This window comes from Emydura macquarii, unplaced genomic scaffold (assembly GCF_026122565.2).
Source record: "Emydura macquarii macquarii isolate MOO-44397 ecotype Brisbane River unplaced genomic scaffold, CSIRO-AGI_Emac_v2 contig_3603, whole genome shotgun sequence".
NCBI lineage: Eukaryota > Metazoa > Chordata > Testudines > Chelidae > Emydura > Emydura macquarii.
This window is the reverse complement of record NW_027133740.1, coordinates 1,554,078-1,578,451: the sequence shown is the minus strand read 5'-3', so window position 1 is coordinate 1,578,451 and position 24,374 is coordinate 1,554,078. Positions and strand designations below refer to the sequence as shown.

Sequence of the window (24,374 nt, the reverse complement as noted above, 5' to 3'; positions counted from 1 at the left end):
ACAGGCCAAAAAGGTATCACAACACAGTCTATTTGCATCCAGGTAAAGTCTTTATCTCATCCAGCTGACAGCATGCTTTTCCATGTAAGAGTAATCAATCATCTTGCCCTGATGAGAGCAGATGTGAAAGGAAGGAAAATGCATAGCTGTTCACACAACTATTTGAAAAAAGACCTTTTACTAGCAGAGTTGCTGCTACCTGGAAATACGATATTCTAAGTAGTTTTTAAATCTGTAATCTCTAGGCAATAAACTCTTAGGGTGGGATATTCCAAGGGACATAATGGAGTTGGGGGCAGAGGGTTAAAGATATTTAGCTGCCTAGTGAATGTTCAAAAATGCTTGGAGGCTTAACCCCCTCTGAAAATAATGGGAACCAGGTGTTTTTGAAAATTTCACTAAGCACCTAAAAATCTTTCCTTAGGTGCCTAACTCCCATTGAAAAGACAATGTCATGTGGGCACCTAACTCCCTTAGGTTCCTTTTCTAGTTTAAATCTTTCATTCATAAAATTTGATTTACACAGCTGTTAGAAGGCTTCATGCGCAGAACAAAAAAGTTGCGTAAATACACTAAATTTATCCACATAAATTGAGAGTCTGCAGCCACAGTTTCGCTTTGAAGTAGGGCTTGTAAAGCAAAGATTGCGGCAGAGGGGAAGTTACTGCATATGTTTTGTTAGGGAAATTGTATTAATTAATTATTACAGCATCCTAAGCCTCAGATTCCATCACCCATATTGACGATGAGTAGTACTTGTTCCTCAAACCGGGCCCTAACCATGTTTCCTGATTGCAGACTGGGTTTACAAATAAGTTACACATTAAGGGTTGGCTCATCCATTCAGGGTTTAGCTCAGAGGAAAGGACAGTGTGTTGTTGGGCTGTTCCCTGAGGCAGCCCAGTAGGAAGCATAGGACCTAGGGAGCTAGTCTCCCTACTGCTCCAGTGGGGGAGTAAGCCAGGACAGGTTGCAGTGCACACATCCTGATGTGCTGCTGTAACTATACTGCCATGCATATTATATTGAGTCAACTCCAGCCACCTCCTGACCTTTTCCAAACAAAGATGTCAGTTAGTGGCTCTGTAGAATCAGCTTCCCCCTGCATGCAGGAAGTGGAAAAAAAGGATGCACCTTCCCCATCTATTCTTTTGCACAGGACAGGCTACAAGCTGGCCCTAAGCATATTAACCTGTGTCTGTAATCTATAAATATCTGAAGGGTGTGTACACCAGTGACTGAGAATTATTCAGCATAATAAAAGTAATTAGTAGGAGTAATGGGATGAAATTAAGGAACAGAGCTGAATCCCTTCACACACTGAAAAGTACCTTGATCCTCAGTTCAACTGATTTCAAGGAATAAGGTACTGCTTGATATGAATAAGGGTATCAGGATATGGCCCTATGAGAGGGGAAATTTTAGACTGCATATAGAGAGAAGCCTCCAAAGGGGGAACAATAGACACCTCATTGCCTGGGACATTTAAAACTGGAATGGAAAAACACAAATAAATGTACTAGATCTGCAGTCTGTGGAAATGAAATTTTCCCTAGAGGATTAAGTGGTGCATAAATTTTGTTTGTACTGGTCCTCTGCACGGGAGTGAATTCACCCAGGGAAAGGACCCAGGGCCCACATCCTCAAAGGTCTTCAGGCACCTAACTCCTATTTAAATCAATGGGAGTTAGGCACCTAAATACTTCTGAGGATCTGGGCCGAGGTGTCCTAAAACAGAAGGTCTATTAACTCTGGTTTTCAAGCCCCAATTCTGCACTCCAGACCCAGTTAAAATTGCCATCAAGCGCAAGGAGTACAGAATGAGGCCCCTCATATAAGTATCCCTCTGTAAGAAAAAGAGACCGATCAGTTTCTCAGACATTGCCATATATTGTTGCTGTCCTTGTAGCCACAAAAATAAAAGCCTCTCTTCTCCCTGTCCTCTGTATAGAAATACTATGGGCTGTAAGAAGCTAGTGGTTTCCCCAAGAGCCATTAATGGAATTCACACATTCCTAAATCAGATAATTCTCTTCTGTCCACCTCGTCTTCTCCTTCCTCTATTTTGCAGGATATCTTCCTTTTATCCTCGGTCCAGATGTTATTCATTAGTGAGTGAGTGTCATGTATTAGTGAGCGTAAGGAATGCCAAAAAGGAGCCAATGAGCGGTCAGCTAGAGATGAGACGTAGCTGGTTTAGCTTTTAGTACTGAAAAGGCTCCAGGTGTGCTCCCTCAAACGAAGTCAGATATCCAAGCTGCCTGGAGGATGAGTCATTGTGTTTGTCTCTGCTATCTAATATACACATAATAACATAATTGGACAGTGCCCATTGATTCAATACTTTGTTTTATCCTCATTGTTCAACGTGTGGCCCTAGGCCTTATTAATTGCACATCATTCAAACCCTGCTCTGAAGACAGACTTATTAATTTCCTCACGGGCTTTTCCATGGTGCTCATCATTATAGAATCTGAGGCACAAACAATATACCTGGGAGGTGAGGGGATGGTATTACCTCCATTGTACTGATGGGGACCTGAGGCAAAGAGATGAAAATCGAACGTTTCCACTAATTTTGGGTGTCAAACCTGTGCCACCTAGGACCTGATTTTTCAGAGTACTTAGAATTATATCGCACATTATATAATTCAAAAGCACAAGCAACCTTCATCATGGCATGTCCTAATTTTTGAGTGCTTGACTTTGCAACATTTTAATGTTCTTCCTATGCAGCTTTTTTTTGTGTGTGTGGTTTCCTAGGTTTTTAAAAAAGCAAACTTGCTGTTTTTATCATTTTGTTTGTATTAGGCAGGTTCAGGCATGTGGCCAGCCCAATGCCCATGTGCGGTGTGTAGATTAATTTATGAAATGAGGTGCTTCAGAATGCAAGTTGGTCTGAATTTCAATATTTCGATTTCGGCCCTGATTCTGCAGTCCAACAGAGGAGCACATGACACAAGTCCAGAAGGGGTGGGGGAAAGGCAGTTTGCAGCTACCTGTCCATGACCTGCCCTCTCCAGGTTGCCTGAAGCTATGCCACCTGCCAACAGCCACCAGCTGCAATTAGGACAGAGGTCACACCCATTTACCTGGCCAAGTCCCCTGCACTGACATGCAGGAGTGGGTGGCCCAAGTTTCTGCCCCTTCCCTCACACACGGCAAAGAAGAATTTCTTTTTTACCTAGGGGTGTGTGTATGTGTGCGGGGGGGTGGGGTGTGTGTGTGTGAATCTCACAATAAAATTCACAGGAGCATTTAATGCCCAACCCCTGCCACCACCACGTATGCCCTTTCTTTGAGCATTCTGTACTGGGGTGAATTGCACCGTTCGTCCCTTTTCTTGGAGAATCAGAGTGGGGAACAGGGTCAGCATTTTGTTCTGCAAACAGGGAGTGTCCTTCTAGAGAGCTGGCAGGCGAGAAGCATCTCTGGATGTTTGTTTTTTTCCCCTGCACAGGGGATCTCAGTTAAACAGTCAGGTATTGCGCATCTGTGGTCTAATTAGATATGCAGCCTATAGAACAAGAGCCTTACTTTCAGGCCTCTAGCAGCTGCTAACCCCATCGTATTTATTCACCTGCCTACTTATTTACATAGAGATTCTCTCTCTCAATGCAGTAGCTTCCTGTTGGCATATTCTGCTTTGCAATAAAGTGACCATATTTCCCTAAGCTGAAAACGAGACACCAGGAGTGGATAGAGACAATTCTTCTGCCCCAGTCCTTCTCCCTCCTATTTCTCCCCATCTCCTCCTCTTTGTCCCTCTTCCTGACCCACTCTGCCCCTGTTTCCCTCCTCCCCTGCCCGCTCCTCACCTCTCTGCATTGAGAGAATATGAGCCGTGTTGCAGGTGGCCTCAGCCCTGCTGCGCGGGGCTCTCCTGAGTCGCCTGGCGTCGCTGCTTGCCCGAGTCCTGCCACATGGGCAGTGCTTCATTTCAGCTGAGCCCCGGCACCTCTAGACTTGGCACCTTGGCACCTCTGGGCTCCCAGCCGCCACTCTCCAGCCACCCACCTCGGAAGGCAGAGCCGCCACCAGCAGCAGTGCAGAAGCAAGGGTGGCAACCCCCCATACCATGCCACATTTACTTCTGCACTGCTGCTGGCGGCAGCGCTGCCTTCAGACCTGGCCACCTGGGCCAATCTCTGGCCACCCATCCAGGGCTTAAATTGGGCACCTCTTTCATTATAGATTAAGCACCGCATGTGGGGCTGCCCCCAGCCACCTGACGTTGCTGCTTGCCTGAGCTGATGTCATGACTTTTTTGGGGCAAAAAATGGGCATTTATCCCGTTTGCTCTTGCCCTGGGGATGGGGAGACACAAGCAGAGGAACATTCAGAGGAATCCTTCCATATATGGGCTCCAACCCTGCAATGGAATCCCATGAACTCATGTAGAACCTCACTGACTTCGGCTGAACTTTACAGAATTGCGTGGGCCTGCCCACATAAATCAAAGCGTCAGGCCATAATTCAGAGAAAAATAATTAGCTTCTAGATATAAATGAGTATAAGGCTGTGTGACGCTGGCTAGATGGGGGAGGGGCATTTATTATATTATTTAACATCAGTACGTCAGAATCATAATAATTCATGTGAGATATGCCAGGTCAGGTACTGTTAGATAGGCTATAATGTGCTAAGTAAGATGAGGATGTTTGTGTTCATGTGTTATATGTGTAATGGAAGTTATGGATATGGTTGATATATCTGTATTTCAAATTGTGCTGTGTCTGGGTGACACCCCAGACAGGATGGCTGCAGCACTAGCCTGCTTAATGGCCCATTAAGGAAATTCACAGGTACAAGGGGCCCAGGGGGAGAAGCCAGGGATATACCTGATGAGTCACCAGGACTTACTCATGTGACTCTGAACTCCATCTTATTCTTGTAAATTTCCACAAGCAGCATGGCAAAGGCCAAAGGACATAAAAGGCAGCTGCACCACATCCATTTTGTCTTCAGTCTTCAGCCTACCTCTGGATCAACTCATCTACAACTGAACTTAAGCTGTGAAACAAAGGACTGAGACCCATCCAGGTACTGGATGTACACCAGAGGAACTATACAAACCTGCAAACTCCACATTTCTACTGGAAATCTGATGTATATGGACTTTCCAATCATTTGTATGTATGTGATCGCTTTGATCATTTAACATTTCACTTATGGTTTGTTTCTTTCTTTTTATAATAAACCTTTAGTTTTAGTTACTAAAGGATTGGCTGGCAGCGTGGTATTTTGGGTAAGATCCAAACTTATATTGATCTGGTGCTGTGGCTGACCCTTTGGGGTCAGTAGAAACCTTTTTGGTAAAAAGTTATTTAAAACTCTATGCTCATCTCTTTACTGGACCTAGTGGCTGATTGGGAGCCAGAGACTGAAATGCAGTAAAGGGGGCTGTGTACATTTTTATTTTAGCTTCTTGATAACCAGTGTGGGGAATCAGAAGCACTGTTTGTGGCTGGTTGGGAAGTCTGACTTCAGTGTCATCGATCAGTGTTGGGAGAATCTGCTCTCCTTTTACAGCCTGCCCCGACCTTGGCATTTTCAGGTGGCTACCCTAGGCACGGATGGGTCACAGGCTGCTTAAAGAAAAACTGGTAGCTACATTTGGAGTAGTGTGTGCCTGGTAGTACTGATCCTCTTAATATGCAGAAAGGATCTTAGGGAAAGTCCAAAAGAGGACAGCTGGAAGAGGTATGGGATGTGAGGAACCTGCACTTGTTTAGCACATTGTAAATAAAACACATAGAGAAACACCCGAGCCACTCTTTTTAGGTGACAAATCTGAGGAACTGCCCCAGATTGAGATGTTGATGGAGGAGGTTTAGGAACAGATTGATAAATTAAGCAGTAATAAGGCACCAGGACCAGACGGGATTCACCCAAGAGTTCTGAAGCAACTCAGTTATGAAACTGCAGAACTATGAACTAGTATGTAACCTATTGCTTAAATCAACCTCTGTACTGGATAACTGGAGGATAGCTAATGTAATGCAGATTTTTTTAAAATGCTCCAGAGGTGATCTTGGTAATTACAGGCTGCTAAGTCTGACTTGGAAGCCTGGGCTTCTGACGTTGACACTGAATGTCAAGCACAAGCTTTCATGTTCACTATAGGACTAAACCGAACTGTGAGAACAGAATGGGTGCATGTCTGAAAATCTTCTTTCCGTGGCCTACCTAATGTTGCAGGCCTGGTGTTCTTAGGTGATGCTCGCTTGGGGGAGGATTCAGGATGCGGGGCGACAGGTTGTACCGGCCGAGTCTGCTTGGCTGCCAGCTTCTTCAAACTCACTTGCCTCTTGTCAAACATTTCTTGCACATCTTCTAGTTTTTGTAAAACTTTTTGGGCATTGGCCTGGAAGCAGAACAGGTGTGGATTAGAGATCATTCACAGATGGACAGAGGTGTGGGTGCGGGATCCTTGCAGTCAAACCTCAGACTAGCAGCATTAGGCAGGTAACGGGAATGAGCTGGCACATACGCTGCGTTCTGTCTTAGAATAGTGTGAGCGCTGCACTCAGCAGGCACTGTACACCCACTGAGTACTTCCCTCTACAGTACACGCTCCCCGACACAGGCTTTGTGGAGCTACCTGATAAGGACTACTTGTGTGAATAAGAGCTGCACACCTGAGTAAAGGCCATTCCCCCAAGTGTCCACGTTTGTGAATACCTTGCTTTCTTAGATCTCCTTTCACATTTCTATCTGAACAGAAGCCAGGAGAGAATATTTGAAGGGTACATTTTGAAATTCCCTGCTGGTTTGTAGGAAGGTTTAAACTGGCAGTGTAAAAATTCAACAAGTTTCACCTTTATCTCCGGGGTTAGAATCATGTCAAACTGATTGTAGAATTCCTTAGGGTTAGACAACTGGTGTTCCTTAGCCGTTCCCAGGAATTTCTCTATGTCACCCAGGGCAGTTTCTGCTCCCTCTTGTGACTGGCACTTGTCCACAGCTTGAGAAGCTAAGAGGTAGATTCCAGTTTCACACCACTGGCTCGCCTTTAAAAGAAAACAGCGCAATTAGGACTTCGTAATAATGGTACAGTCTGAGCCTTCAACGCCTTACAGGTTTGCTGCCTCTTCCTGAACACTCTTCAACAGAACCAACATGCCCATGCTGAGAGAACAGAGTCAACACAAGATGCAGTGTGCATTAAATACAAGGAACTACAATAAAGTGTATTGGGCCAAATATGACCCAGCAGTGTTTTCCTCAGGAATTGAAATTAGAGGGGGTGTTCAAATTTACAGAGGGGGAGGGGTTGGAAACCACTAAATTGGCAACACAGTGACCACTGGGAGGATGGGGGAACTTTGGGGGGGGAGGTCTAGGGAAAGCCCTGTGACCCACTGTAACCCCACTGACTCAGCATTGTGCTTCAATGGAGTTGCATGCCAGCACAGAATTTGACTCACTGTATTGAATTTAAACAAAAGCAAGTAAGTCTAGAGTCTGTCACTCTATCATTAATCTGCCTTGTTGTGCCTAGTTTTTGGAGGGATCTCAGAGCAATTCCTACAGCAATCCACTTTCCCAGCAGGCTGGGCTCTGATTCCCTCCTTACCTGTTTTAAAGTATTGGACTGTCGATGATGACTTCATTTTTAAAAATAACGTAATCACCGTCCATTATTTTTATACAGCAGAAGAAAGTTAAAAAATAGATACTTTTTCAGCTGTCTGCTCCCCCAGAATGTCTGCGACACTGTTAACATAGCCAAATGTCTACTGTTACAAAACCAGTCTCATATCTTTACTGCTGCAAAAACACAAAGTGATTGTGCAAAAGAAAAGAAACTCCACTGAGGCTTAACTTATGCACCAAGTTTCAAGCCAAATTGATTTTAAAACGAGGGAGTCAAATGTTTGCATTATAAACTCGCTGTTTCAAAACAACTGCTAAACCTTCATCAACTGTTAAATTGTACAGTTCCTTCAGACATCAGATTGTGTACTGTAACTCTGTGTGAGTAGATATACTATACACTGTATTATGTGCTGTTACTTGAAAAATAGCCTGACCCAGCCAGACATACTTTTCTGTCTGATGAGTCAGTGGGAGCTGAGAAAGCTGGGCACCCACTAAGATCCAGCCCACAACACGTATGTAAAGCAGTAGAGAGGATAGCTATTTTTTGCTCAATAACAGTGATTTATGCTAATAGTGTAAACAGCTGATACAGTAGGTAGACTCTGCTGGCTGAGGGGTTTCCATTCACTTAGAACAAGTCATCCATGAAACAGTAGATTGGATTTGACACGCACACTGTTTAATTGCCCGATGCACTTCAGTTCCAGGAGATACTCTCACTCTGCAAAGACCCACATGCACCAACACCTCAGCACCTTCTTGAGCCTGCCACTTCTCCAGAATGCAGCGTGGCTTGCCACCTCTGTGCGTAATTGGCTAATGGACCGTAGAAGCTATGTGCCCTGAGCAGAGGCAGCAACTAGGACAAGTTCCCAGCACAGACGTCTGTAGCTTTCCCTCAGAAATCTCTTTTCAGATGAAGCCTAGATCTTCTTGGGGCAACCTCTTTCTGCATTCCCAATCACCAACAGCAATTTGTAACATCAATAATCAGTAAATAATTTGCACATATAATTTTCACCTGCAGACCCCAAAGCCCTTTACAAAGACAAGTAAGTATATAGTACCCATTTCACAGAGGGGAAAACAAAGGCTCAAAGAGGTTAAGTGATGTGCCCAAAGTCACACTGGGGCAGAACGGGAAATAGAATCCAGGTGTCCTGTCACCCAGCACTGTGGTCAATCCACAGCTGTCGTCATCAAATGGAAACAGGAATATCCTTAAGTAAACTAATTGTGCCCTGTACCTGAGCCCAGATCTGCAAAGAATTCATCTCTAAATTTACAGGCCAATCCTGTGACGTGCTGATCACGTCCTGTGACAAACTGAGCGCTCTCACCTCCCATGAGAAGCAGCTGGTGTTGAGGATCCTAACTATTCCACAGCCCTTGGCCCTGACTGTCCACCTAAAACCCCGCCATATTATAGATGTGAAAAGCAGCAAGCCGCAATTGACTGACCCACCTCCATTGACTTCAACGAGATTGCAGGCCCAACATATGAACAAGGAATAATCTGCCCGGAAAGTAAGTGTGGCTATAGTACGAGCTTCAGATCTCCCTTGGCACTAGCATAGGATTGAGTAAATGGACTCATAAGGGAGACTAGAGGATTTCATTAGTGCTGTCTCACTTGGTTTAACATTCAGTTCAAATCAATCCCTATGAGTCCAGATAGATAACTGAACCTTATCTGAACTCCCCAAACCTCTTGGGGCTATAAAACTGGGCTAGCCATCTCATGAATAGGTGTTTACAGGAGGTTTCTGGTAATTCCTGTACCAGATCCGGCTGAAAATACCACAAGACCAGTCACTTTCTCATGGCATTTGAGCATTTCTGCTTCCCATTCCAGGCAGATCACAGAGGTGTAGAGAAGCCTGAAAACAAAAGAATGTACCAAGCAATGAACTGATCATGGGCAAGCCCCAATAGAGGTTTGGTCCTTGTTTTAGGTTTAGATGACTTATTTTACCTCAAACCCTAGTTCTAATCTGTATAATTCAGGGAAACCACTGTTCTATTTTATGCTATCCATTCTCTCTCCCCTTTCTGAGGCTGGTTCCGCAGCTATCTTCCTCCAGCTGTGCAGAGTTGCTGATTTGGGGTTAGAGAAAAGCATGTTCACTATTTTCCCCAATGTATGATCTTTCAACTCAATATTTTTCAGTTGAGCATTACTAGTGCTTTCCTGTATGAAGACTTGCTCACCTTGTCTAACTGCTTATGCAGCTCGAGGGACTTTCCCAACATATCGTATTTCTTCTTCGTCTCATTGGTAAAGTCATCGCAGATGCGCCTGAGTTCAACACACTTTGGCCTAATGGAGTCAACTGCGTAATGGTTGTTTTGGATGAGCTGGTCTCCATGGAGAGCTAGTGACTGGGCCTTTTCCAAGGGTTCCTGTGCAAATAACAAGAAGAAATGAAAAACCGTCACATCTTCCAGGACAAGCCAAATCTAGGCGACTCCTCTCTAATTCCTGCTGAAACCTAGAACTGCATTCATTTGGCTGACACCATGTATTGTTTTACACCTGCCTTGAAGACTGGCCTCATGATCTGTGAGGTTGGTTTATTTTAGTTGTCGTACAGATGTTTAGCTGACTCTGTAGGCTAAATCCAGAAGTCAGTCTAAGGGACTCTCGTTGTAATTTATGCCTTCTTCTCCTACACCTATTTAGACTCAATGAGCTATGCTCAGACGTGATGTGTAAGAGGTGAGAGTTACAGTACGTATGTGTGGTGTCTACGTTGCTGTAATTTACACAATGAGAAGGGTGGGGAGAAGGAGCAAGTATGCAAGATTATACTCATTTAGACTTCCACGGTAGACAGGAAGAAAATCCAAGTCTCCTGGATCTCAGCCGTACGCTTTAGATAAAAATCATTTTCTGCTTTTGCAGCTGTTCATGTGAACTTGGTGTTATTTAAATGATTCACTTGCTTGATGTTTCCCAATGATGGTAAATCTACTGATTATCACAGCAGGCTAACTGATGGAGTTAGAAGGCAAAAAGATCTGGAAAAGAAAGGTTGTTTAACGCATGCTGTATCCTTTGCTGGAAATAACGGCTCTGACAATACTTACTGCAAGTAAAACAACATTTAAAGGTGTCTGACTGGAGAATTTTTCAAACTTTTGCTAACTCTGTGCTTTCAAGTTTCAAGAGGGAAACCTGATCCAACACCCCAGATCCAAACCTCCTGAGCTTTGTCGGTGTTGGAATGTCAAAAGCAGATTTTGCAAGTAGCCCCTGGCTTTATCGCGGACCAAATCAAACCACTAGATCTTAACACCCTTGGAGATTGGACTATTTTACATCTGGATCCAAATTTTAAAAGGCTGAGCTCATGTCCATTTGTAAACATACCTATTTAGGAGTATGTAACTGCATTTTCTGCCTGTGTAGCTCTGAAAAGTAAGTGTGGTATGTGGACAAAGTTCTACAAGTGACTGATAGCAGTAATATGCAGTATCTGAAATATGAAGTCCAGTAAAGTGCAAACCTGTCCTTTCTCTTCCAGTTGTTTCCGTTCCTTCAGGAGATTCTCCACTCGAGTCACGCTGTCTCCAATGTCAGTGAAACCAGCCTGAACTTCCATCAGATTATCCAGTTCCAGTTTTACCTACAAGAAACACAAATAGCTTCATATTATAACAAATCCACAGCCTCCTAGGACTTAATGGCTCTCTCTACGCTGTACACCAGGGGCATGCAGAATTTCATGGTGAAAGCAGTGATAGAACTCAGATCCTCCTGTTCCACGGGCACCAGCCCCAGTAACAGAGAAAATTCATGAGCTGTTAGCAGTACGGGGCCTACGATAAAAAATTAAGCAATTCTTATTCCATCCAGTAGAGGACAGTGGTAGACACACTAGCCAGATGGTTGTACAATATTACCATGTTACTCCATCATTGAGTGAATAGGTGTAAGGACAGAGCAGCTTCCACCTGAGACTTGCTTAGTATGTTGCTTCTACTGGACCAGCCAGCCAGAAGCTCTCTTTTGGATCAGCTGATACAGCTTCTGTCTACAGAAAATGTGATGCTTCTATTTTGAGTTTCTGTGATAACGCACAGGGAACTAGAGCAGATCAGAAAAGGGGGGGGGGGGGGGGGAGATGATTCCTGCTCATCTCCCTCTCCTCATATTTTTTAATCAAAATATAATTTTGACAGGAGTTTTCTTGCCTGCTGTATTGGGGACGCACACTCAGTCCAGTCTCTGGCTGAAGGACTCTGATAACTGAGGATGTCCACCCTAGCCTTTGGCCAACATTTGGCAGAGATGGATCCAGCCTAAAACTGTTCTGCTGTTCCACAGGATTATTGGGGTCTTTAATAACCCTACTCCTGTAATTGTCAGTGTGTTTATGCAGCAAGGAAGCGTGGCAGACTTTTGCTGAACCAGTGCACCAGATTAACGAGTGGCTTGGATTCAATGGTAAAAGTCATATACAATGAACAGGCAAATATAGCCTACTCTCATCTGTACCTGCTAGAAATGCTTGTATCCTTTCCCTGGACTGATACTTCCTCCCATACTAGGCCTTCTTTCCTGGACAGTCTTCCTCCCCACACGTCTCCCATCTGCCAAGGGACTCTTTCTGTTCCCTTGTCTGGGCTTGGTGCTCCACTTAATACTGAGCCTTTGAGCTACCTTCTAAATGGAAAAGCCTCTCTACGCCAAGGCGGAGGGCTGCAACCAGCCACGCACCACAGAGCCATTTTGTTCTTGATGCATTACTGAGTTTGACCCACTCATATTTAAGGGCATGGAACCTAAGGATTCTGCATTAATCCATCTCTAGGGCTTAGTACACATTTACCGGGAAATTCGGCAGCAGTTGATGGGAGCTATGCAAGCTACACAGAGTAGCTTGCGTAATTCCCGTCGACTTCCTAACTTCCCTTTAGCATGCCGTCTCCATTGTGCTGCGCTGATGGGAAACGCATTCCCGTTGACACAGCACTATGCCTTTTGAGGAAGTGGTTTAATTGAATTGACATCCAGATCGATTGAGCGGGTCTTCACTGCCACTCAATCGATCCGGATAGATCGATCTGACGGTGGCGAATTTGCCCACGACAGTGCGTACATACCCTAGTTGTGCAATTAAGACCTGACTCAAAGTCTGTTGAAGTTGATAGAAAGAATTCTGTTGACTTCAGTGGGCTTTCGATCAGCTCCTTATCAAACATCAGTTCCTTCAAGATGGTAACACTTTGCATGAGGCTACCCAATGATTTTACTAGGAAGTGAACTCTTCCTGCCCCTGCATCACTCTAATTCTTCCTTTCTTACTGTGACTTATTGAGATACCATGTCATATTTGATGTCTGGATGAGATTTTCATTTTAGAATACATGATTCCTATTTCATTATAAAGATAGCTTTCTTTTGACGAACAAGATACACTGATTAGAAGAGCTATCTGGAAACATTTGAGATTATACCAGAAAAGAAAGTCTATATTTAAGAAAGAAGTAAAATACCTCTCTGAAATCATGTTCAAAGTGTCGGAGCTGCAGGCACTGTTCTAGTTTTAGGTGATGTTTGGACCAAAACTGATCAAAAGCTTTTTCTGTTTCATCCAACTGGGCCAATAACCTGTTAAGAAATTAATTGGAGAGTGAAAATGACTTGATATTTATGAGTCTGCTGTTGTTTAGTTAGTTAGCTAGTTATGCAGAGAAGGGGAAATTCAGCCAGATGTTTAGGGATTACAGAAGGGGTCTCCAAAGCAGAGAAGGCAGACACGGTGGTGCTGGGGACTCTTCACCACACATATGAGGAAGAGCTGGGCTCCACGCTGACTCTGCAGAAGCAAATGTGGAATGGAGTTTCGCAGAGGGCCAGAGGAGGGGTGTGACCAATGAGTCTGTGATTACATGGATACAGTGGTCACAAACTCTTATGGAAGAGATGCCCAGGGGCTGCAGTCCCTCTTGCTGGGCTGGAGTAGCAGCTGCAGAGCTGTTCCATACACAGCGTGAGGACTCGGGAGTGAATTCTCTCCCTCCCAGTTTCCTTTTAGTTCTTCAACAAAGTTAATTTATTCCACCTTTGTGCAAAGTGTGTAAATTTCCCTCGTTCACTTAAAGAATGTTCAAAGTATATAGCGCCTATAGCTCGTCATTCCAGACTGATCCATCAAGTCCAGTATCCGACCTGTGGCAGTGAACGATTTCGAGGGCAAGCACTGTAGCTCAACGTACCCGCTCAGCTGTTCAGTGCTGTATGGGGGGAGTGGCGTGAAAAACTTCCTTCCCCGATGCAATCATCTGACGCTCTGAGCATGCAAGTATTTTAGCATGAAAGTTGGACTAGTTGTAAATGTGCCCTGCTTACATATTATTGTTCTTCTGTCTTTTGCATCAAGCGCCTGTAATTTCCAAAGGCTGGTTGTTGACCACACTAACAACTTGAGAGCTGAGCAGAAGTCAGTTGAAAACCCCCAACCATCTTTTGCCCACGAGGCCAGCACGAGCCAGTTGTTTAAATGTCAGGGTAAAGGAGACATGGAACAATAATCACTAACGCTGAGGAGGGAACAGCTACAGACCAAGGTGCAGAGAGCTTACACAGAGCCACTGTCACCTGCTCCAAAGCTCCCATTCCACATCCCGCTCCAGTCAGTGGGAGTTTTGCCAGAAGCTTCAGTGGGAACCAAGAGTCGCCCCATTGTATTTAATGTAACCTGAAGGATAAACTGAAATGCAAGGAAACAAGTTCTATGCATTATTCTACCCACTCTCAGCAGACGGAAAGCTGGACGTATTTCCCATAGGCACGGTTGGACTCGATGCTATGGCTCACTTTCTCAGAGCACAAACCCTCAGCAGCAGCGAAATCTAGGCACAACACATTTCACAGCACTTGCTGGTTTCCAAAGGCCAGCCCAGACAATGCTGCTCCACCCCAGCTGGGATAAGCTGAAGTGTCAGGCTGATGTTTAGTGCTTCGCTTCCAGTGCACAACGGTGTGCATTACAAACTGCTGCACAATGACTGTAAACTCCGGGACACTAACCAGAGCCCTCCAGGGGGAATTGGGACATATCCCTCTGGATTGCAGCTGTGGATGAGATGCATTGCAGAACCTTCCATACCTCTGTTTAAGAGGAGCATCTCCATTCACAGTTCACTGCACGTTTCCACCAACACACACATAGCATTCTGGTTTAACACACATATAGGAACGCCCCACTCCCACCTGGATTAGGAGAGTGTGCGGGCGGGCGGGAGAGTAAGATTGCACATTAAATCTTGGGCCTTGTAGTCAATAACCTCACCAAACAGGACCAAGGAGGCTCAAGGTTTCTTTGAACTAGCCCCGTTAGTTTCACCAATGAATGGCTCATAACTGGACCTTCCTCGTACAGAACATCCAGTAACCTATCCGATAAACGACCTGTGAATTAATGATTTAATATTTTGTTTACAAACTACCTATAAAGAATTATTCAAATTAGGATTTAAATCACATTTGCATTTTTCAGGGGGTCAGTTAGCAACCTGGAGGATGTAATCCCAATTCACCCACCTTTCCACTGTAGCTACGTTCTCTAGCTCATCCGGATTGAGTCTGCTCGTGGCGCTCCGCGTGACTGGCTCTCTAATGCACGTCAGCAGCGTGGCACCCTGCTTCACAGCTAGTTTCAGCTCATCCTGGAGAGAGACAAACACACACACCAGTTCAAATAAGGTTGTACCAAACCCCAGGTTACTGAAGCACTGCCAATGCCAATGGAGGATATTTTTGGAGGGATTGAAGTCTGGAACAAAGCCAGAGGTGCTTGTTTAGTGGCCTGCCTAGAAACAAAGAGAGGCAGCCAGATGTGCTCAGTGACAGTAATGATTTTGGTGTCTCTTGATAATTCTGAGTTTTCTGGGTTTCTAAATGGCCAAAATTCTCCTTTTGTCAGAGAGTTTAAAGCCACAAGGGACTACTGTATCAGCAAGTCTGCCCTCCTGTATATCACAGGCCACCAACACCGCCCAGTACCCACATACTAAACCCAATCACCAAAATTAGACCAAAATATTACAACCCCAGGGGACTAGATTATTGGGTGCCACTGGAAGAGACCAGTGCTCAGGACCCGCACAATGGCAGGGAAATGGTTAAATGAGATATACCCAAATAATCCTAGCGAGTGACCCACACCCACACGCTGCAGAGGAAGGAGAAACCCCCCCAAGATCACTGCCAATTTGACCTGGTGAAAAATTTCTTCCCAACCCCACACATGGTGACCATAGGATTAGTTCTAACTGCTTACCTTGCCCATCTATAAACTGTTGTCTTCCCTGATAACCAACAGGTCCTCGTCTTCCTTTACACAAATTATTTTACCCATTTATAAATAGTTAAGTAGCTACAAAATACCAAGACTGGACTCTCAATAATTTGGGGAATCAAACCGTGGTCTCAATTTGCCCAAAAAAAAGGGCTCTCCTTGACATGGGCCCATTCACAAAGGTATAATCTCTGTTAAAAACTCTCCACAAAAAGGCATAAAAAAAACCAATAACCGAGGTAAACCGGTTTATCATTTGGGTTCTGTGATTTCTGTTCTTTTGTTTAATATTTTCTCTTCCTTTTTTAATAATAAAATAAGTATGGTTAATAATTGCAGTTATTTTGCTTAGCTTTAATCATGGAGTCGTAAGGTATGTGAAAAAACCCTATCACTAAAACAGAGGGAGTCACAGCCCTAAGTTTGCTGTAAAAAAGACAACAATCAGTCAGAGCTGCCCTTCCATTTCTTGTGATTCTAAACTACATATTTTTAGTCGTTTTAAACTGTAATTTCTTGGGATCCAGCTATTAAAAGCAACCCCTTTCAATTTGTAATTTAGAGAGTTTACAAGGCTGAAAAGTGTCAACACTGAGATGTCCTCACACACAATGGAATTCGGCTGGACATGGTTTGCTTACAATGCCGTCCGCAGAAGAAGTTCAACAAGTGCAGGGTCTCAATCTCCAGCAGGGGATAAGGGCAGGAAAGAGAGGAAGGAAAGTCTAATGATTAGGGTGTGGGAGTATTGGGGGACTGTCTCTAAGAGGCTCAGCTTCCCAGACAGAGTATTGGTGTTATGCACAGCCAATTGGCACTGGACACAGAAAAAGCAGATCTCTTGCAAGTACCTTAAGCACTGAATGATCACTGAACACCATGGGGTACTAGCGTGAGACTTAGAGACCAAAGCTCAATTCCCTGTGTCACCACAGACTTCTTGGGTGACCCTGGGCAAGTCACTTAATGTCTTTGTACAATGGGGATAATAGCACCGCCTTAACCTCACAGAGGATACATTCATTAAACATTGTGAGGTGCTCAGGAACTGTGGTACTGGGGGCCAGATAAGTACCCAAGGAAGATGGCATCTAGTGAGCGGCACTAGGTGAGCAGTCATTTGAAGTTTGTTTTGACCAGAGATTAAAAGGAGGTTGATTCAGTATCACTGGTGGCCTTGTGCAATTTGCTGCTGGGTTCTAACTACAGCATGGCTCCTTTTGTGTGGAATAGAACTGTAAGTAACTAGAGCATAAAATTGCTCTGAAATGCATTTTAAAGTCTCGTGAGGATTTCCATTAAAAAGTCTTTGCTACTTTCATAAGTTTTTGTCTCACTGTGCTTCATTCTCCCTCCCACACTGAGCTGGGCTGCACAAAGGAAAGTAGCCTCTCTTTTAAATCCTTGGGGGTGACCGATGTTGTTGTTCAGTGCTAACAGAACAGAGCAGGAGTGAGTCAGTGCAATGCCTATTTGAGAACACTAGAGGAAGCTCAGGAAAGGAGTCGGGGACGAGGGAATAGCAAGATGGCAGAGAGCTGTTCCATTGATTTTTGTGAATTAATAAAAATTCAATTTTGTTTTAGTGCTTCCCTCCTTCAGACAAAATCCTAATACTATATTTCCTTCTCCAGTTATGTATATGAATTAGTTTAGTTGATGCTGTTCTCCTCCACTTTCTGCAGCAAAGCTCCTTTGACACTGACTTACCTTGCTTGGCATGCCCCCACCAGATGAAGGGCCTAATCCTACTGAATCCTACTGAAGTCAATGAAAAGACTTCCACTGATTTCACTGGGCTGTGAAACAGGCTCTATGCTTTCAGCAATCTATTCTAGGCTGACTTCACAATTGATTTCAAAATGCTGAATTTCCAAAGCTGCCATGAGAAAAAAAATGCAATGCAGCAAAGGGTGCTCACTTCAGTGAACTGAAATAGCTATTTAGTATCCTTCTGGTGCACAGTTATCTCTGCCAGCGGCATCTCAAGAGCACATTGACTAGCTAAGGCCTGCTCCTGCTCCCACAGAAATCAATAGCAGCAAGAGAGATTTTAGCAAACAGAGACAGTATAAAGGAAAACGTAACCGGGATGTAAAAACGTTATTAATGTTACGTATGTATGTGGTATGTGAAAATGTTATTAACCGGTATGTAAAAATATTCGCTCTGAGTGAGGAACGGGGGTGGGTTAAAGCAGTTGGGAGCCTGCAGCCCTGGTTTTTATCCTGGCTCTGAGAGGAGAGTGGGGGTCATTACCTGCTCTTGCGAAACCTCAGTTTATTTCCTCACTGTCTGTTGCTTTTGTCTGCATGCCAAATGGATTGCAGGAGTGCCCTTGCCTGCTGTAGTTACGTGTTTTTGGGCAACTCCATGTGTTAATGCATTAATTTTTGATGTTAATGCTTACTCTCAGTTTTTCACTTTGAAATCCTTTTCAATCCATTCTCCTGCAATCAAGTCGCAGGTCCTGTCTTCTAATGTGCTCTGTGACCTATTCCATTTTCCCCTTTATTTGATTTACCTATCCAGTGAAAGTATTGTTTGCTACTTCTCCCTCCTGTGCACTTACTTTTCCCGTTCTGACAGGCACCAGCCTAGATCTGATCTTTATCAGCCTTTTTTGGGGCACTCTCCCGACTTGGGCACTAGCCCTTGTGTAGCTCCCTTGGTGTCAGTAACAATGGCAGCGCTAGAGTAGAGAAACGTGCGTGCTTTCTACCACCAAGTCATCTGGACCTGCTCTGAACCGCCAGGTTTCCTGAAAGATGCTGGCAGAGACACAGCCAGGGAGCGTGGATATTTCAGAACTGAGACTCATCCCACTCAGCCTTACTGTGTTAAGTAAGATCGCTGATGTCAGGTGTTGCTGTCAGAAAGGAAGGAGGCGAAACTGACCTTTAGAGCCAGCCTACAGCACTCGGTAAAATTTGTACCCATTCTGTCTCCAAACGGCACAGGCAACGCAGCCCTGCCACTCCTCTACCAGGCAACCCCAAAGAGTCAGTACTCTCGTTCTAACACATCTGTGGGCCAGCCTCTAGCATTAATCTAATGCCAGCTTCTGTAGCTTCCTAAAGAGCTTTAGGAATTACTAGTTACATTGGAAAAAAAAGAATGGCACTTTATTTTTAACTCCTCCCTGGAGCAAGCCGAGGCGGAGTCAATGCAGAGCGCAAACCCTGCTGTTGGGAAACCCTACGTTGCCCCAAGGGGCAGGGCGGTTACACAGCATTGCTCACCTTCAGCTTGTTGTGGTGCCCTGTGTGGGAGGAGAGGAGTTGCTCCGTGTACTGCACGTCGTTGGGAAGCTCAGTCTCTGCCAGGTCGGTTCCAAAGGTCTGGAGCATCTGTGCTGTCGTTTTCACTGTCATGGCGAAGTTCTCGATGGCCTGGAAGAGCAGTGGCATTACACAGAGTCACAAGCTGGTTGTTTCACAGTCCAACAGTATTACTTAGTGTACGGTACTGTGCTTCGAAGTGGTGAATGTAACAGACTGATGAAGTGTGTCACGTCGCCCTCTAGTGGATGGTCCACTATGGGATAACAGATAACTACTGCTACTAGCTAATGAAGTTAGTCCCTTAATTCAAGTGATCGAGTTCTGTGCTGTAGTGCTGAAGGTCCCAGGTGCAAGTCTTGCTGACAACCCAGGCAGTGCATCATTACATAAGGTAGATCAACAGGTATAATCACCTCCATTTCCCTGCTGGGGAAATTCTCAGACCTAATGTGGCTTGCCCAAGCCGCAGGGGGTTGGTGTCAGAGCCAAGATTAGAACTTAAAGAGTCCTGTTCAATGCCCACTAGAACATTCTGCAGTGTTGAAAGCATTTAGGTAAGGCTTTGTTTAGGCAGAGAGGACACTGAAATACTCAGCAAGACCGGTTAATGTCTTTATAGTCAGATCCTTGCTGATTGGAGAGTATCTGTCTACCTCCCATGTGGCAGGATGCACAAATCCAGAATGCCCATCTCTACTTGTCATTCCCTTCCATTCCTTCGCCCATATCGTTACTGAAAACTTAACACAACGTTGCGTATTGCTGCTTCCCCATCCCTTGAATGCTCCCACACAACTGTTTCTCACAACCAAGTCAAGACTGATCAATTTCTTTCCTTTTTGTAGATGAAAGTGAGAGTTGTGAAGGCTATGGAAAGAAGCAAGGCTTCAAACCACTCGCTCCCAAACTCGTTTTTCGGGGTGAAATACTTTGATCAAACATCAGCTGTGACAAAAAAGGCTTTTCATCTTGCATCAAGCAACTGCATGGGATTTTTTTCTTCATGCTCCAGGAATGCTGCCCTATTTTATTTAGGCACAAGCAGAGATTGCGTTCCTTACAGCTGCTAATGATTCCTACTTTGCTTTGTCTCTCTCAAATGTTTACACTCAGACCAAGCTAGTTACAGCTGTGCTCAGGATGTTTTCAAGGCCAGCTGTGCAGTGCATAGATAGTTGTTGCTAGCTTGATTGCTGTAAGATTCCCTGCTCTGGTGAAGACTGGAATTCTTGATTAACAACTATGCTATCTGCGTGCTATATGCTCAGTGAAAAACAAATCATGGGAGACAGTGTTGAAAAAGCAGCAGAGAAAAATTATAACCAATAAACCTCCAAAACCCAGACAGTATATATACCACATACATGCCCAGCTTAACTTTTGTGGGACTCTTCTGTCCCCAATACACAGCACAGGCGTTCCTCCTTTAGCTAGAAAAACATCTTTTTAAAAAACTGAATCATGTTGCAAGTTTGTGACTGTTTGCAAAGCCCACAAATAATCCACAAGTTCCATCCTCCCCTGAAGGGACAACTTCTTGTCTTTTGTAAAGGTATCTCTTCAGTACAGCTGAGACTAGAGGCCTGATTCTCTTCTTACTTAGGGTGAAATCCTGGCCCCACTGATACCAGTGACAAAATTCCCATTGGTTTCAGTAGGGACAGGATCTCATTCTTACACTGCTGTAAGGAAGGAGTGACTCCAATGAAGTCAGTGAAGATACAAAGTTTGGGAGCCCAGTATAACATAAGAACGGCCATATCGGGTCAGACCAATGGTCCATCTAGCCCGGTATCCTGTCTTCCAGCAGTGGCCAGTGCCAGGTGCATCAGAGGGAATGAATAGAACAGGTAATCATCAAGTGATCCAAGTATTGCAACTTGTCTACACAAGGACGTTATTTCAGAATAAGGTAGGATATGAATTTAAAGCACAAAATAGCTATTCTGATCAATTTCACCATGTAGACAAACTCATAAGAGAATGGAAAATGAGACCCTAAGTTGGTATGGCTAAAAAAGATCATCATGACTTCAAGGGGGCGGGGAAACTCAGCTTTATAAGGGCAGCAACACACATCCAATTATATTATTAAAGTGGCATGGCAATTTAGCAATGAGGCATGCCAGAGAGGCCCATTGGTGGTTCACCACTCAGTCAGCAACTCTCTTCTGGCCTGATATACTCACTACACCTAACACACTGTGGTCATGATATTTATCCAAAAGGTGGTGTCACCGGAAAACTAATAACTCAACGATTATTAACACTCTTGTACGTATGGTAAATCCACAAAGGACTTGATGGATACATGCTGGAAATATTGGACTAAAATATGTTTAAACAAAGCATGTCCAGGGGAGTTGATAACTAGATTTTCTCCAGATCAAGGAAAGAGGGCAACACCTCAAGCTAGGTGTGGCTAAATTCAATGTTTATTTATTTGTCTGGGTTGCAGGAAGAGATCATTTGCCGTGTAAAAATCACCAGTGGGGGGAGGAGACAGTATGGAGTCTACACCTGACAGCATGTTTCCACACCCTGCAGGGAAAAGGAGCTTTGTCTGGGCTAACTTTTCATAGACTACATTTCAAAGGTTCACTGGACTCTAAAAAGAAAGGGGAGAGAACCCCACAGTTATCCATAACTGGGCAGATTCAAGGGGCCTGTGCTCTTATATATCTGAGAAAAGGGGATCCTTCAACCAAGAGGGTTGAAGTCTCTGGGGAGTCAATATAGGTGAGAAACCTGCTTAGGCCAAGACTGTAACTTGCTGAAACTAAATTCAGTCTTAGAAGCGTATTTTTGCTTTTGTTCGTTTGTAACCATTTTTATCTTTATCCCTTATACCTGAACTCACTGAAATCCTCTTTTTAATTGAATAAACTTGTTTTATGTTTTCTCTAAACCAGCCCAGTGCTTTGACTGCACTGACATGATCGTTAATGCCAGTCAAGATAACAAAGCTGCTGTTTCTGTCTCTTTAAAGGAGAAACACATTTAATTGCTCTGTGGGTGTTCCAAAAAGGGCTGGACGCTGCAGGGAGACAGTTTTGGAGAAATTGGAGGCTGGGAGGGGAGTGCTGGAGTCACTCTGCAAACAGTATTTGTGCGGGGGAAGCTTGGGTATGACCAGCATGCTTGTCTGCTGGCTGTTGGTGTATAGCTGTGAGCCACAGCCACATAGCATTGAAGGCACCCACAGCAACAGGGCAGGTGGTGACACAATCCTTTACTAATCTGGGCTGAACCCCAAGACATCACAGAAGGAGACATTATAATCCCATAAAAAAGCAAGAGGCACGAACAGCTGGAAAGCACCCCTGCATGAGAAAATCATGCCCTTCGCGATGCAGTTTGTCATAAGAAATTAGCCAGAAATATTCTGAGACATTTCTTCTGAGAGTTTTAAGCCTTCTTTGGTGGACAATAACAGAGATCGATCAAAACCAACCACTCCGCTCAGAACACTTCCAAACTCAGGGTTTAGTTCTGAACCTCCCCTAAGGTCCCAATCCTACATGCAGATATACCCAGGTGGACCTCTGCACCGCTCACAGCCCCAGCGAAATCAATCCCTTCGCAGGGTCAGGGCTCAACTTTGTATCTTGCTCCTTTCTGCAGAAGATGAGCCAACACCTTGGATCTTAACACTCCTGAATTTGGGGAAAGGTCTTTGCAGCTGCCATCTTTTCCCAAACAATAACATACTGGTGTGTATGGAAGATCAGGCACTGAAATACATTAATCAACCATCCAAGCCACCAACATGTTCCTTCAAGGTCAATAGAATAGACAAGTCTTTCTTTGTGCCTTCCAGTTCCAATTATTAATGACATACTGCTCTTGGGTTATTGAAGAAATGAGACCCACTCTGTCATGCATTTTTACATCGTGAAGAAACGAAAACAAAGGAAAATAAAATCCAGTGGCTTACGTATTTTTTTCCTCTCAAACACAGGGATATTTGATTCTCATGAAAGTGAAGTTCTTAAGCTCTGGTTCAGCAAAGCACTTAAGTACATGCTTAACTTCAACCACACACTGAAGTCTCATTGCTTTGCTGCAAAGAGATGCTTTGTTGAATTGGGGTCCTACTACAGAGAATCATAGAATCATAGAAGATTAGGGTTGGAAGGGACCTCAAGTGGTCATCTGGTCCAACCCCCTGCTCAAAGCAGGACCAATCTCCCCAACTAAATCTAAATCTAAATCAGAGAAGCATTGGAACGTAAGCTTCTTCACACACCAGTATTACCATGCCCCCACAAGATTTTGGGAGGACCTTTTCTTCCCCCATTGTGTAGTGGATTTGTGTGAGTAGATTCCATTAAGCTCTAATAAAAGTCACAGGCCTAACTCCAATTTGGAGAATCCTCCCTTAATATTTCAGCTGAAAACATCATCTGGAGGCTTCAGGATGCAGAATTGAACGAATACAAGATGCAATACTCACCGTTCGATGGTGTATCCACTGACTGTGGCCATATTCCAGGGTTCCCCCTAACTCCCGGGTTAGCTGACTTTTGTCAATGTAGCCATGTAGATCAGAAACAGAATTTAACATGATGATCTGCAATGATGAATCCAAACACAATTCATTAATAGAGAGAGATAACGCTGCACTTTAGATCTTTCCTCCTAAGTTCCCTATTTACCTTATATGTGTACAGCCAAATTCTGTGCTCACTTAGACCCTGCACCATTCCAACAAAGCCAATAATTTGTCACTATTTTAATATACATCTGCACTTTCATCTGAGCTCCCCTGTGATATATAGATAAATATTATTTATTTTACAGATGGGGAAATCAAGGGAGATGGAGGTTAAATAACTTGCCCAAGGTCATACAGTGTGTCAAGGGGAGTGCTGGGACTAGACCCTGAAGGTCTAATTATCTCTGACTTACACCAGATTTATACCAGTGTAACTCAGTGAAGTTACTCCTCATATACCCGGTGTAAGTAAGAGGAAACTCAAGCCATGAGTCCTGACACCTATTTCCCTGCTCTAACCCCTACATGAGCTTCCTTCCTAGCACCTTTTAAAACCTAGAACTGCGTCATGAAGAAAGGTAGATTTGTATTAAGCTTCAAATTCTTGGATTCAGAGACTCCAAGTCCCAGAAAGGACCACTGCGATCATCTAGTCTGACCTCCTGTAAAACACGTCAG

The 24,374-nt window shown here is 44.2% G+C and overlaps 1 protein-coding gene across 1 annotated transcript in view; it reads right to left on the bottom strand.

Moving 5' to 3' along the window:
* Nucleotides 1-24,374, bottom strand: part of MCF2L2 (MCF.2 cell line derived transforming sequence-like 2) — a 159,755-nt gene that overhangs the window by 126,133 nt on the left and 9,248 nt on the right. The window contains 8 exon segments of the mRNA XM_067536595.1: nt 6,224-6,367; nt 6,822-7,013; nt 9,817-10,008; nt 11,115-11,234; nt 13,108-13,222; nt 15,158-15,282; nt 19,157-19,306; nt 23,655-23,771. Coding sequence (XP_067392696.1) covers nt 6,224-6,367; nt 6,822-7,013; nt 9,817-10,008; nt 11,115-11,234; nt 13,108-13,222; nt 15,158-15,282; nt 19,157-19,306; nt 23,655-23,771 — 1,155 coding nt within the window.